Raw genomic sequence first — 16,369 nt, 5'->3', positions numbered from 1 at the left:
GAAAGGGCAGCTCGTTTTGTATTATCACGTAATAGGGGAGAGAGTTTGGCAGATATGATACGCGAGTTGGGATGGAAGTCATTAAAGCAAAGACGTTTTTCGTCGCGGCGAGATCTGTTTACAAAATTTCAGTCACCAACTTTCTCTTCCGAATGCGAAAATATTTTGTTGAGCCCAACCTACATAGGTGGGAATGATCATCAAAATAAAATAAGAGAAATCAGAGCTCGAACAGAAAGGTTTAGGTGGGTTTTTTTTTCCGCGCGCTGTCCGGGAGTGGAATGGTAGAGAGATAGTATGATTGTGGTTCGATGAACCCTCTGCCAAGCACTTAAATGTGAATTGCAGAGTAATCACGTAGATGTAGATGTAGAGGGAGGGTGCTGCCAGCGGGCAGTTTGGTCCATCTATCAAGTTTTCGACACATGTGCAGAATAGTTAGAGCGCGCTATATATTGCGGAACAGTGGACAGTTTCGCCAGTCTGCGACGGCTCGCCTGAAGATGACTGGCAGGTGGCCAGTTGAAATATTGTGCGAGATATTGAATGACAACCGGCTGCAAGCCCGAAATTTGTTTGAACTTTCTCTAGATTGCCCATGATGGTGTCATGTGGGTGTCCATGGCCATGCTCCAGATTTTAATATTAGAGGCTAGTCTATAAGCAATTTGTTGGAGGTATTGGTTGACAAGAGTGGAGATTCTTTCACTGGAAGGACAGTTACTAATTACAATGGTCAGGAGGTCAAGTTTATGGATCTTACTGGTAGCATGTTGTCGGCAAGGCCAGATCTGGGTGCTATGAACGGATGACAGACATTCAGTGGGGTAGGACTGTTGTTGATGGGTAATGGTGCTCTGAGGTGGGAGTAGTAAAGAATTAAATTTCAAACCTGCTATCGTCGCTTTATAAACTTCTTTCCTTTCGCTCAGCCTGCAGATTCTCTTTGTATAGTGTGTTGGCTTTTATAAATTTTTTTTCTCAGCTATTATTGTTGCCATTTGATATCATGGCCTGATAAACCATTTAATAGTGGGCTCACATCTGTTTCGTAATAAAAGACGGATGGATTTAGGAATAGATTACCAATTTCTGCTGCACCATGTCCTCGTATTGTTTTTGGTGATGTTACTATGGGGGTCAAACCAAAGATTGGCATCAATAGCTCTAAGTGCCCTCAAGCATAACTGTCTGAGGTTTAGTCAGTATTGACATCATGGCGATAGACTACCTCTCAATTATTTCTAATAAGCCTTGTTAGTTTCCTCTGTAATTGCTTCATACAGATGAAAAGCATACTATCCCAATTCATAATGTTACCATAATTTGCCACTTAATACCATAAACACACAAATTCTCTCACTTTCACACTGCAGATGCACTAAACCTAAAATCCTAATTAGCTACCACTTTTACTGCAACTTTTTAATCAGTAAAATGTCAGATTTTGTGGCACTTGCAAATTTCAGCTATACAGTTTATGGTTATAGTGTATGGGGACATATACAATGTATGTATGTATGTGTGTATGTATGTATCACAGAATCAAAATTCTCATCTTGTTGCTCTGAAGAGTTGAACAGAGTAGAACAGATTTCCATTGAATATATTTACACAACCAGGGATGTGTCATACCCACAAAATAACAATGTACACTGTTTTGCAAAACTTACGGACAAGAATAACTTTCGCATATGTTACGGCCAAGTAACATAGCTTGAGGAAACTTGGACAATACATAGAAAGAACTGCTACAATATAGCACAGAGGGTAACTGGAAGAAATGCACAATGAGACAAACATAAATGACAGTTTTATTCAAAGACAATAATTACACCACAATTCATGATAATTCCCTGAACATTATAAATGATAGTACATAGGTTCTTAATAGGATGTGTGATCACTGCAGATGGCAATGCGTGCTCTGAAATGTGCTCCCATGCTGGCCACAAGGTAGGTAGGGCATGCCATTACTCTATCTGTGCGACAATGCTGGTGGCGATTGGTGTATGTGGATGTGCTGCAATAAATCTCCCCAACCCATTCCACATATCCTTGATGGCATTTAATTTGAGGGAATGAGCAGGCCAGTCCATTTGCTGCATATTCGCGGAGTACAGTGTCACAATAATGTTAACTGTAGAGTGTACCATGTTCAAAGATTTTAAGGACAGTATGCTGTAAGGGTGTAAATGTCTATGGTGTCGAGGAGAGTTGGTGATATGGACCCTCGGTGCTGAATTGAGATTGTGAGATCATGCATGTTGGTGTTCATAGGAATATATAAGGCCGAGAATTGAACCTTGGAAGACTATGTCTAAGTAATAATACTTATAGGTAAAAGAAAATTAGGTTCTGTTCAGATTGGTGTCGTGATTTATGGTGGAGATATTCTAGGAGTGCTGGACAGCTGCTCATAACATCAGAGCAGGCAGGAGCTTGGAGTCTACAGAGCAAGTTCGTCCATATTGAAGTTCTGCAATTATAGGACTCTTGAACCCAGGGAGATCTATATATATAACAGAGGACTGAATTTGACTCAGAACTATGAGTGTCTGTTTTTATTATTAGCTGATTGTTTGAAGTTATTGTCAATTGGAAATTGAATCTATTTGTAATGGGGCAATAAAACCTGTTTGTGAACCCACTAGCAGCTGTTACTGCATAATAGTAGTCATATTGCAGAAAAAGTCTGATGCCAGGTGAAGTCCATCTGAATCAAGTAAGAAAGTTCGCTTCAAGGCAGAGAGAACCCTCACAACCCTCATACAACATTATGCCTCCCAAAACTGTAACACTTGGATCACCAAAATGATCATGTTCAAGAACATTCCTGTCTGCATTGTGTGTTCAAACATGTCCACATGCACCAACAACCTTCCAGCATTGTCAACCGCACTAGTGGAGGAATGGAATGCACCACCACAAGAGCTCCTTACCAACCTTTTGGTCTGCATGGGAGCACGGTGCAGAGCGTGTGTAGCTGTGTGTGGTGATCACACACCCAGTTAAGTACCATGTTCCACCTCTTGTAATGTGCAGGGGCCCACCATGAACTGCAGTGACTTCACTGTAATTATTGTCATTTCTGTTCATCTCATTGTGCATTTCTTTTAGTTATCTTCTGTAGTGTATCAGTTCTTTCTCTATATGCTCTACATTCATTGAGTTATAATAACAATGCATTTCATTCAGCTGTGTTACTTGGCAGTGACACATCAGCACACCAGTGATTTTGAAATTTCAAAGGGTTGTGATAATTTCAGAGTTAGTGCTTTTTTCATATTTGTGAAATATGTTTTCCTGTAGTATGTATATCTATGTTGCTGAAATGGAGGATGTGCAAGGAAAACCCAAAATTGTTAATTCCCCATTTTAAAGGTGAAATTCGCCATGGAAGATAATTCTGTGGTTCAATATACACAATTGTTAAAGTGAATCGCATACAGGTGAATATTGGTGGTGCATAGGTATACTTACAGCTTAAAAATTCACACTAGCCTTCACTCTTCTGCTAGTCGGCAGATACATTCATCAGTATGATCTTTCTCACCAATTATTTGTTAGTGTCAAACACAACCAAAATAAATGTTTACTATATCTCTGTAAATAATTAAAGCATAATGAATGTAATTAAATTTGTAGATTGGAAAATTAAAAAGTACCTATGAGACAAATTTTTGTTAGACAAAATTTCTCAACTTTTTTGTTTTATTGATATCTGCTTCACTGAAACCAGTGTGTGAATAATCCTGGAGATGAATTATGCTGGTTATTGTCTCTGTCAGTGGCTTGAAATTCTTTTGACTGGATAGCTTCTTCATTTTTTTATCAGTCATTTAGGTAATGTAAATATTGTAATATGTGACTAATTGACTGTTGATTTGTAAAAGATGCCCACAAATATGTGTTTTAGCTTTATTGTGCTGAAATAGTCTGTTATTTCTGTGTGATGATGTGGAGGTATGTTATTAAATGTATTTTTTTTTTTTTTTGTGATTTCAGTCAAACGAGGTTGGTTCATTGTTGAAGGAACAGGAAAAATCTGGCCGTCTGATAGCAGCAATCTGTGCTGGTATGTTGAAATCAAATTTAAATCAAATTTATATGCATATAAAAAAAAAAAACTTCAAATAGTTTCCACTATTGATTTCAATGCAATGCACATAAGCATTTAATTTTTAAGCTCCTTTCGCTCATTTACAATTTTGACAAATTGTTTGCAAAATTTGTTCCCATTGGTTCTGAATCATAGGAAGAAGTTTGTGTAATTCTGACAGAAGTTGGCAGTGACAGAATGGATCAGTGAACCTAACAGACCTGCAAATTTATCTTTTCTTCTTCTTCTCTCTCTCTCTCTCTCTCTTTCTTTTCTTTTCTTTTCTTTTCTTTTCTTTTCTTTTTACTGAAGCTGTTCTCCTTGAACCCAGAGGCACAGCTGTATGATTGTGGAAAAAGACCTGTTTACAAGGCCAAAAGACTAATTGGCAATACATATTGACACCTTGATTAGAAGTAATGACACAAACACACAACAAAGAAACAGCCTTCAGTTACACTTTTAAATCAGATTAGAGTCACTATTTTTTCCATAAATTCAGTGTGAAGAGGTCTTAGAGGATGTGGAAAATGACAAAAAAACCTAAAATATACATTTACATTAAATAGTATGGTTATATTATTTCACCAATGGTATGTAAAAAGTCAAAATTTTTGTACATTTTTTTCGTTTTCACATTATCTAAAATACTTAGTACAAACATTCAGTGGATATGTCAAACCTGACCACCATTTACACTCTTAATGTACAATTGCACAGTGGGAGAAGGGCAGTGTCTGGCTGCCTCTCCATCTTTCACCACTGCAGTATTCTGAGAAGTTGTGTAAGATGGTTACAATCTGAAGGTCATGGCAAAGTGGAAGCAACAGAAGGCATGTCTACAATACAAAGGGATAAATATTAGGAGGTGGATATTGCAGCTCACTTTCATAAATTGGGTTTTTACAATAGGATTCATTTACAGCTTTTTGTGCTTCTATCACTGCAGTAAATTTATATCTCAAATGAGTTATTGTGTTTAATGATAATAACAATGACTTATGGGAATTTAACTCTTGAGGTCTGATGTTAGTATATTTACACACAATTGAATTTTACAATTGTGATATACCTGGAACAATGGTTCTGTGAAATATGTTTTATTCATCTCATAACATACATAATTTCAGAACATATGTCTGATGTACGTACAAGAGATATGTCGAGGTTACAATTTGATTATTTGAAATTTTGTCACACGTACAATATTGCCTGGTGAAGAATTTACAACGACACAATGCGCTGCATTACTGGTTCCATCAAATCAACCCCACGCCACTGGTTACCTGTACTGAGTCACATCCCTCCACCTCACTTAAGCCGGAAACAAGCGCTACTGAGGGAGGCCAAGAAAATCTCTGCATCACCCTCTCTACCACTGTACTGGGAATTCTGTCATCCGCCACAGCAACGATTGCGATCAAGAAGACCAGCAAGTGTTGCTGCAGGACAACTCATCGTGGATGGTTTTGATATAAATGAAAGCTGGAAGCATGAATGGTCAACAACAAAAAATTAGGAACAAGAGTCCATCACCTTGATCCCACAAAGAAGCGAAAAGGTTTTGACCTACCAAGGAACCTTTGGTGCCGCCTTAACAGGTTAAGGACTGGACATGGTTGTTGTAGTTACTTCAGGTACAAATGGGGCTGGATCAGTTCACCAATGTGTGAATGTAATCAAGAAGAGCAGACAATTGAACATTTAGTCCAACACTGTCCACTTCATTCATACCCTGGAATTCCTGATGACTTGTTCACTCTCACACCCAGGTTTAAAAACATGCACTTTAAGGTTTAATCTTGTCTAATATCATATGTATATTGTATAAAATCATTTGCTTTATATCAACTGTATATTGTATGAAATCACCATACGATTAAATAAAATAAATAAATAAAACCTCAAAATGTATAAAAAGGGGAAAGTTAATATTATTAGGTGTTTAAATAATGATTGACATGATGCCCAACATTTTCTGAGTTTCCCCAAAAAAATATGTCATATCTAATAACAGGTTCAAAGTATGCTATTTTCCTGGTGCTCAAAAGAGTAGCACTGGCAAAAATTTTCACTGTAAATGCAAGGCTGTTTAATTTATTTACTAGTATTCTATATGTGAATTCCAACTCAAATTTCTTTCCAAGTTTATTCCTAGGAATCTGACGGAGTCAAGTTCTTCCATTTTTTGATTATTGTGAATAATACAGATTTCTTCAGGTTTTAACTGTTTGCTTTTAAACTCATCATGTGGAGTTTTGAAATGTTTATCCTTAATCCATTTAGATTGAACCATGTTTCCTAGTTACTTAACGTATTCATGATACTCTGTGGCATGTTGTCAGAATTTTCATTTTCAATTAGGACAGAAGAATCATCTGCAAAAAGTTTAGATGAGTATTTATATTGAGAGGCAAGTCATTTACATAGAACAAGAATAAAATTGATCCAAGGAAGCCAAATTGGTTATTTGAAATAATATCATACTGTGGGATGAAACTTTGTATCAATAAGGCAGTAATTTTTTCAAATATTTTTGATATGACTGGGAGTATAGAAATGGGGTGAAAATTTCTCATATCTTTTGAACATTTTTTTTAAACAATGGTTTTACTTTTACATATTTCAAGAAATCAGAGAAGGAACAGTCCTCAAATAATTTGTTTATTATGAGGGAGAGAGAGAGAGAGAGAGAGAGAGAGAGAGAGAGAGAGAGAGAGAGAGAGAGAGAGAGAAGACCTTGACTGCTATTGCCTTTCAACCTAAAACTATTTACTTTCTGCTCATAATTTGCTTCATCTGAATCAGAGTTTGCTACATTTATGAAGTACTTGTTGAAGCGATCATATATTTAAGCTGGTTTTACAACAGATTTTTCCAGTTTTGAAATGTCTTGCTTGTAATTTTTGACACCTAATTCAGACTTAACTACAGACCATACTGCTCGTTTTATTTTTTTGCCCTAGAGTGAATTTATTATTTGCGATTTGTTTTGAAGCTTTCACAATTTTTTTAAAAATAGTTTTATAGTTTCAAACATATTTTACAAAATCAGGATCTGTGTTGTAGCTGGTTGAGCAGCTTCCTTTTTCCATCACTGAAAATTTTTATTCCTGGTGTGATCCATCTTAACTTATTTGATATTTTATTGCAATATTATCTTGGTGGAAAAGTTTCATTACATGCCTAAAGAAAACTGTTTAAGAATACAACCAAACACATGGAGGTACGAAGTACCGGGTGAATCAGTCTTGCGCAAGAACTTTTGTTAGAGGTAAACTGTTTGTTGATACTTCCCGGTGACACTAACACCCTTTCATAATCGAGTAATCTATTATGTCTCTGAGAGGTGGCAGGGTGTAGGCACTCGGCAGCATTCGTATGTAATGTGTGTTGCCTATAATTCAGTCATCCGTTCTGCATATGAAGTGCGTAGGCTGAGCTTATAAAATATCTTTCTCCACTTAGAATCACTCATTATTAAGGTTTTCTTGTTGTAAATAACTGTACCAATATACTGAGTAGCTAGTATGCAGATGCAGCACACCAGGTTAGTAGACCCTGATAACTTGGTGAAATCTCGTCACCCCAGAACCAGCAAATGCAATAAAATGACACCTAGCATCACCAGGCCACATCAGTGAAGTTTTTGTCTCTAACAAAAGTTGTTCCCCATGATCTATCACCCCCTAGACATTTGACCCAAGGACTTCGGAATGATACTAGTGAGACTTGTAAATTTCATAAAAATGTGGGGGAGTTTGCATTCATAAGATATAGTAGCCGTTTTTGTGTTCAGTCAAGGATATTTTTAATGATGTAATGTTTTTACTAGCCTTGTAGGTTTTAGACTGAACAAACAGTCTCTTGAGAAAGGTTCTATGCTGTTGGTTTATCTGTCTTAACTAGAATTAATGGGGTCTAAAATCCATAAAAGTGTAATAAACCAGTCAAAATGGGTTTTGAGCTGTAAGAAGTGTTGTGTTAAGGTCTAAAAATATTCCATGTCATTGATATGAAGTTTGTTTCCAAACATTTAATTTATGTTAGAAAGCATAATTCATGTAAAATCAAATGTTTTCTCTCTTGTGTTGAGAAGTTTGCAGAATTTCAAAAATTGGTGATGTCAGTCATAAAAGTGAGGCCAATAAACCACGCAGGATCACAGAGATGAGTGTCTTCTTGTCCACATCTGTCTGGAATGCTAACTTACCAGAAGACTAGTTTGTCTCTGTGGCTGCTATTGTAATGGTGGAAAAATGAGTACTTTCTCTGGTGATATTCAGTTGCAGCCTTCCTCTAACCCCATCCCTCCACTTAACTGCCCTGTGTGCTTGAAGTTATGGGAAGGAGCAAGCTGGGGTGCAGATGTCCAGGAAGACTGTTCGGCCATGCCTGATATAAATAGTAAAATGCATAAGATAATAACCAAATGTCATCTAAACAAAACTGTTCACAAGGCTTACTTAGGTAACCTCAGTTCTGCACTGATGCTGTGTTGATTTTTGAGTATTACATAGCATTTAGTGAACAATATATACACAAGTTAGTCAGCTAAGGAAAAAAAATCACAGCTGAGTGCTACCTGTTGGGAGGGCAGACAAACTTGCGGTTCCAGAAGAGGGACAGCAGCCTTTTCAGTAATTGCGGGGGGCCAACAGTCTGGATAATTGACTGATCTGACCTTGTAACATCAACCAAAATGGCCTTGCTGTGCTGGTACTGTGAACGGCTGAAAGCAAGGGGAAACTACAGCTGTAATTTTCACCGAGGGCAGCTGTGTTGTATGGTTACATGATGATGGCATCCTCTTGGGTAAAATAGTCCTCCACTTGGATCTCCGGATGGATACCACTCAGGAGGATGTTGGTATCAGGAGAAACAAAACTGGTGTTCTACAGATCGGAGTGTGGAATGTCAGATCCCTTAATCAGGCAGGCAGGTTAGAAAATTTAAAAAGGGAAATGGGTAGGTTAAAGTTAGATATAGTGGGAATTACTGAAGTTCGGTGGCAGAAGGAACAAGACTTCTGCTCAGGTGAATACAAAATCAAATAGGGGTAATGCAGGAGTAGGTTTAATAATATAAAAAAATAGTAGCATGGGTAAGCTGCTACAAACAACATAGTGAATGCATTATTGTAGCCAAGGCAGCCACGAAGCTCACACCTACCACAGTAGTTACAAGTTTATATGCCAACTAGCTCCGCAGATAACAAAGAGATTGAAGAAATGTATGATGAGATAAAAGAAATTATTCAGATAGTGAAGGGAGACGAAAATTTAATAGTCATGGGGGAATGGAATTCAATAGTAGGAAAAGGAAGGGAAGGAAAAAGTAGTAAGTGAAAATGGAATGGGGGTAAGGAATGAAAGAGGAAGCCGCCTGGCAGAATTTTGCACAGAGCATAACTTAATCATAGCCAACACTTGATTTAAGAATCAAAGAAGGTTGAATATGTGGAAGAGGCGTGGAGACACTGGATGGTGGCAGATAGATTATATAATGGTAAGACAGAGATTCAGGAACCAGGTTTTAAATTGTAAGACATTTCCAGGGGCAGATGTGGACTCTGACCACAATTCCTTGGTAATAAACTGTAGACTAAAACTGAAGAAACTGCAAAAAGGTAGAAGTTTAAAGAGATGGGACCTGGATAAACTGAAAGAACCAGAGCTGCAGAGAGTTTGGGAGAGCATTAGGGAACGATTGACTAGAACAGGAGAAAGAAATACATTAGAAGAAGAGTGAGTTGCTTTGAGAGATGAAATAATGAAGGCAGCAGAGGATATCAAGTAGGTAAAAAGTAGAGGGCTAGTAGAAATCCTTGATGTTGAATTTAACCAATGAAAGGAGACAGTATAAAAATGTAGTAATTGAAGCAGGCAAAAAGGAATACAAATGTCTAAAAATGAGATTGACAGGGAGTGCAAAATGGTTAAGCAGGGATATGGTTAGAGGACAAATATAAGGACATAGAGGCATATTTCACTAGGGGTAAGATAGATACTGCCCACAGGAAAATTAAAGAGATCTTTGGAAAAAAGAGAACCACTTCTATGAGTATCAAGAGCTCAGACGGAAAACCAGTTCCAAGCAAAGAAGGGAAAGCAGAAAGGAGCACATAGAGGCTCTATACAAGGGCGATGTACTTGAGGACAATATTATGGAAATGGAAGAGGATGTAGAAGAAGATGAAATGGGAGATACGATACTGTGTGAAGAGTATGACAGAGCACTGAAAGACCTGAGTCGAAAGAAGTCCCCAGGAGTAGACAACATTCCATTAGCACTATTGATAGACTTTGGAGAGCCGGCCCTGACAGAATTCTACTATCTGGTTAGCAAGGTGTATGAACAGGTGAAATACCCTCAGACTTCAAGGAGAAAATAATAATTCCAATCCCAAAGAAAGCAGATGTTTGTTTGGAGTGTAGCCATGTATGGAAGTGAAACATGGATGATAAATAGTTTTGACAAGAAGAGAATAGAAGCTTTTGAAATGTGGTGCTACAGAAGAATGCTTTAGATTAGATGGATAGATCACATAACTGATGAGGAGGTACTGAATAGAATTGGAGAGAAGAGAAATTTGTGGCACAACTTGACTAGAAGAAGGGATTAGTTGGTAGGACGTATTCTGAGGCATCAAGGGATCACCAATTTAATATTGGAGGGCAGTGTGGTCATAGAAGACCAAGAGATGAGTACACTAAGCAGATTCAGAAGGATGTAGGTTGCAGTAGGTACTGGGAGATAAAGAAGCTTGCACAGGTTGGAGTAGCATGAAGAGCTGCATCAAACCAGTCTCTGGACTGAAGACAACAACAACAACAACACTGTGTAATTTAAAGAGCACCAACTGAAAATTACCAACATTGCTTATAAATGCTTGTGAACTCATGAGCTTCTTAAAAAAGGAGACAGACATGGGCACAATCTTCCTGACACCTTAAAAAAAGAGGATGAATTGGCATTCAGAAAATCCTAGTGCGAGCCTGCAAATTGATTTCAGAATCGCAGTGTACGTAATTCGCTGCACATTCTTCAAACAACAGGTAGTAATTTACTTAACTTCAAAGTGTCATAAACAATCGTTTGAGAAAAATTGCATGGCGAAAAAACTTGTAAATCTGAAACCTGTAGTTTTTAGTTTTTTATGACAAAAGTAAAACATTTCCAGATAAACTGCTTTCACAAGGGATGCACCCCTGATTTGTTTATATAAGGAAGCTTTTTCAGCAGTGAAGCAGATGTTCAGCTTTCTACACACACACACACACTCACACTCACACTCACACTCACACTCTCTCTCTCTCTCTCTCTCTCTCTCTCTCTCTCTCTCTCTCTCTCTCTCCCCCCCCCCCTCCCCCCCCCACCACCCCTCCTCTCCCTCCCCCCTCTCCCTTCGAATATTTGCACTGGTTGTAAACACGTTAGTTGAATCAGGATTTGCTGGCATCATGTCCATGGGTTTCCAAATGCCAATTACACGCGGAACATATAACATTCATGTCTCGTAAGAAGTTTCCTAGTGTGCACTGCTTACTGCTTCAAAGAAACTAACTGATACCTTTAGACAAGTATAATTAGCGAACTCTTATGACAAAACCAATGGCCAATGACTTCGTAGACCATGACATTCAACTTCTTCGCATACATCATCAACAGAAAATCTGCTGCTGTCTGAATGTGTGTGCCCCCAGCCACTATTGCCTAGCACATAAATTAGTCTGTTTAGGAATTTAGTACACCAACCAACAGAAAAATATTGGCCTGTGAGCTGAACTATCTGAGTAAAGTTCACAGCTCCTGTGTTATATATTAATACTGAGCAAGGCACAAAACTGATAAATCTGAGTTCAGGAGGGTAATTAACTTCCTAGTGGTGAGCAACACAGACATGTGCATTCAGCTCTTCCCACATAATTTTGCGAGTGCCCCTTTTATCATGTCGGGCATAATTTTTGGGCTGTCTGCACAATGAAAGTTGCATTTCCTATCAAATCGTTCTCTGTTGCTCTGAAATATCAGAGGCTTCCATTTTCCCTCAAATCTCTTTCTTTCGCTGTGAATCATTGGGAGCCGCATTGTACATGTTGTTGAATCTCAACCAGATACATACAGATATATTTCCTCATGCCAGCAATTTTGTATGGAACCTTGCTTCAAGATATACACTCATAAATATTATCAATACGTTTCTTCTGCTTTTATAACATTGAACACAATATTTGCATTTCCTGTATTATGTACATTAAATGTCAATTAAAAATCAATTCTAAATTAAGTTTTTGGTTTTCTTGTTACATTCTGTTTATCCAATCTTTACAACTATTCTGATTATCAAGTTCATATGCCCCATGCGTTTGTACAGATAAATCAGAAAATCTTCCGCTATTGGAGGACGAACAGGCCACAAAATGAGTGTTTTAGGAAGCTGCTCCAAGGCAAGTTTCCAATGTTCATGACATGAATGAAGAATACAAAACATTCATTAACAGTATTCTCACCTTTCTTGAAAGCCTTTTTCCCCCAAAAGTAACTCCTATCAAGCTGAAATCTTAAGACCTTGGATTATTCAAGCTGTAACAGTATTTTGCAGGAAAAAAGGTGAACTGAATCTGTCAGTAAGTAACAGATTTGATGTTCCTACTACAACTCTTTACAAGAAATATTGCAAAATATTGAAGACAGTAATCCACAGATCAAATCAAACCCATTATGACGTATAATAAGGGAAAGGTAGCAACTTAACTATAGAGGACTGGTGTGAGGCAAGCAAAAACACATAATAGAAAACAGTTATCACTAGCTTTTGAGTTCTTTCTCTTTTTCTAGCAAAAGTACACGCAACCACACTGACCCCCCAAGTACACACCTGTAGTAGCGGTAACACTAAATGCCTGTCTTTGCCTTATTTTACGCATTTTCCACCTGGGGATTTGCATTATTGTTATACAAATGAATTATGAGAAGAGGATAGGTACATCAAGCAACAAAATTAAGACAATATAATGTTCTTTCAACAGTAATGTTCCTAGTTGGTACATTTGTTTTGCTTGTAAATGGTACAAACATAATAAATGAAGTATATTTTTAGAAAAAGCTATTAATGGAATTTTTGTGTACATTAATAAACAGTTTCTAGGCAATTCAGTGTTATCACACTTTGTGAAAAATCTCTCCTTACACAGTTCAGAAGATGGAAGAGTTCCACGCAACATATCCATGAAATGCAAGGACAAGCAGATTGAGTGTGGATTTGCTCTGTTAAATTTATGGGATTACAACTTAATAAACTAGTTGGGAGGAGCATACCACAGAACATAAGAAAACTTTGTTCATTATGTGAAGTTGTCAAAAAAAGCTGGCATACTTTGTTTACTTTAATTTCTTAAGTTGTTGTTGTTGTTGTGGTCTTCAGTCCAGCGACTGGTTTGATGCAGTTCTCCATGCTACCCTATCCTGTGCAAGCTTCTTCATCTTGAAGTTCCTACTGCAACCTACATCCTTCGGAATCTGCTTAGTGTATTCATCTCCTGGTCTCCCTCTACAATTTTTACCCTCCATGCTAACCCTACAGTACTAAATTGGTGATCCCTTGATGCCTCAGAAAGTGTCCTACCAACCGATTCCTTATTCTAGTCAAGTTGTGCCACAAATTTCTCTGCTCCCCAATTCTCTTCATGACACTTAAATCTATACTCGATGTTAACAAATTTCTCTTCTCCAGAAACACTTTCCTTGCCATTGCCCATCTACATTTTATATCCTCTCTACTTCGGCCATCATCAGTTCTTTTGCTCCCCAAATAACAAATCTCATCTACTACTTTAAGTGTCTCATTTCCTAGTCTAATTCCCTCAGCATCCCCCGATTTAATTTGACTACATTCCATTATCCTCCTTTCAAGACACTATCCATTACTTTCGACTGCTCTTCCAGGTCCTTCGCTGTCTCTGACAGAATTACAATGTCATCAGTAAACCTCAAAGTTTTTATTTCTTCTCCATGGATTTTAATTCCTACGCCAAATTTTTCTTTTGTTTCCTTTACTACTTGCTCAGTATACAGATTGAATAACATCGGGGATAGGCTACAGGCCTGTCTCACTCCCTTCCCAACCACTGCTTCCCTTTCATGCACCCCAACTCTCATAACTGCCATCTGGTTTCTGTACAAATTGTAAATAGCCTTTTGTTCCCTGTATTTGATCCCTGCCACCTTCAGAATTTGAAACAGTATATTCCAGTCAACATTGTCAAAAGCTTTATCTAAGTCAACAAATGCTAGAAATGTAGGTTTGCCTTTCCTTAATCTATCTTCTAAGATAAGTCATAGGGTCAGTATTGCCTCACGTCTTCCAACATTTCTACAGAACCCAAACTGATCTTCCTCAAGGTCAGCTTCTACCAGTTTTTCCATTCGTCTGTAAAGAATTCATGTTAGTATTTTGCAGCTGTGACTTATTAAACTGATAGTTCAGTAATTTTCACATTATACAATGATGTATCCAAAATGTAGCTTAATTTCAGTGTGCCCAAACAAATAATATATGAATACATTAAGTTCTATTCACACTGGACAGTGTTGCATCAAACACATTTATCCTGTTGTTAGTAGATCAAACGAAGCAGAGCGTTGATGCACACTCATTGTGGTTGTGGCTACATTGTGTTACGCAGAACTGTAGATCCAAGGAGCTGTACCATTCACTGTTAGACGACAATGGCAATCATTTTCATAGCAGTAGTTGACAAATCCATTGTAGTTCCGCCAATTTGCTCAAAATATTAGGTTGGTGCATTCGTTTGTACCATTTTGTTTTGCATGTTGGTATTCTGGTTGCTATGGGTTTGTTTATTGATTGTCATTTTTTATTTGTAGTTCGCTGTTGGTACTTGAGTGTACATATTGTCATTTTATCATTTGGAGATAGTGAGTGGAGCTGTGGACACTAGAAAATGGAGTGCCAAGTGGAGAAATCGGAACATATGACATATTCTTCTGTTTGAGTTCAATAGAGGGGCGACAGCAGTTGAGGCACGCAGAAACATTTGCGCTGTGTATGGGTATAATGCCATTGGACAGAGCATGACATGAAAATGGTTTTCTCATTTTAAGGAGGATCATTTTGACATTTGTCACTCTCCGTGCTCAGGAAGCCCTTGGGGTTTGATGAAGATCGTTTAAATGCACAAATCCACAATGATTCACATCGTTGTACTTGGGAAGTGGCAAATGTTACGATTTATGATCATTCCATCACCATGAGTCATTTGCATTCAATAGGGAAGGTTCAAAAATGGGTACCACGTGATATAAGCTAATCACAAAAATCAGCAGGTGGTCATATGTGCAAATCTGCTTGCTTGTCATCAGTTGGCTCATGTGTTTTTTACTAGTGGTGAGAAATGGTGTCTCTAAACTAACATAAGAAAAGAAACTAGGTTGAGCTCAAATAAAGCAGCAACTCCTCTTACAAAGAGCTGCATGCATTCTCAAAAGATAATGTTATGCATCTGGTGGAACAGCAGTGGTGTGGTGTACAATGAATTGCTTCCCCGATGCGTAATCATCACTGCTGATATTTATTTTCGACAACTGAGATGTCTTGCAGATGCAGTCCAAGAACAGTGACCAGGAAGACAGTGTGAAGTGATGTCATTCCACAATAATGCCTGCCCGCATTCTGCTAGACTGACTAAAAACACTGTACAGGAGTTGGGTTGGGAAGTCATTCTGCACCCGCCTCATTCACCTGATCTTGTGCCCTCAGACATTTGAATTAGCTTTGTAAGTCCATTATCCCTTTGGGCACTGCAGCCATTCATGCTGTAACCTGAGCTGAGTTCTGTGTTATTATTGCCTAATGCATGCTGCTGTGTTAAGTAGTGTGCATTTGGGCTTCAGCCCTTTACTGAATGTTACTGGAATGCTTTCTGCAATGTCTCCTTCTGTTGCTTGCCAGGGATAACACCATTGTTGTAGGTGTAAAAAATTGTTTCTGACTTTAAAACTTGCCTGCGAATTAATGTCTTTTACAAAAGATGTAAATATATATTTTTCTTCAGTAGTTTCTGATGTGGTTTTGGTAGCTTATTGCTTTCAGTATACATCAGTTGTTCAGTGTTTCGTCATAGTTACATATCCATAATTCCTACTGTGCTATGTATACTCTTCGCTCTACTAAATAAAGAAGTAAACAAATTTGATTTTAATTTTCTTATATTTATTTTACATGTATCGTCAGTTACATTCTGT

General features: G+C 37.8%; 1 protein-coding gene across 1 annotated transcript in view; it reads left to right on the top strand.

The window, feature by feature from the left end:
- LOC124613338 (Parkinson disease protein 7 homolog) overlaps positions 1 to 16,369 on the top strand; it is a 116,738-nt gene that overhangs the window by 89,958 nt on the left and 10,411 nt on the right. Inside the window, exon 3 of the mRNA XM_047142037.1 lies at positions 4,009 to 4,078. Coding sequence (XP_046997993.1) covers positions 4,009 to 4,078 — 70 coding nt within the window. The remainder of the gene's footprint in view (positions 1 to 4,008; positions 4,079 to 16,369) is intronic.

Source organism: Schistocerca americana, chromosome 1 (genome assembly GCF_021461395.2).
Source record: "Schistocerca americana isolate TAMUIC-IGC-003095 chromosome 1, iqSchAmer2.1, whole genome shotgun sequence".
NCBI lineage: Eukaryota > Metazoa > Arthropoda > Insecta > Orthoptera > Acrididae > Schistocerca > Schistocerca americana.
This window is presented reverse-complemented; position numbering and strand designations above follow the sequence as displayed.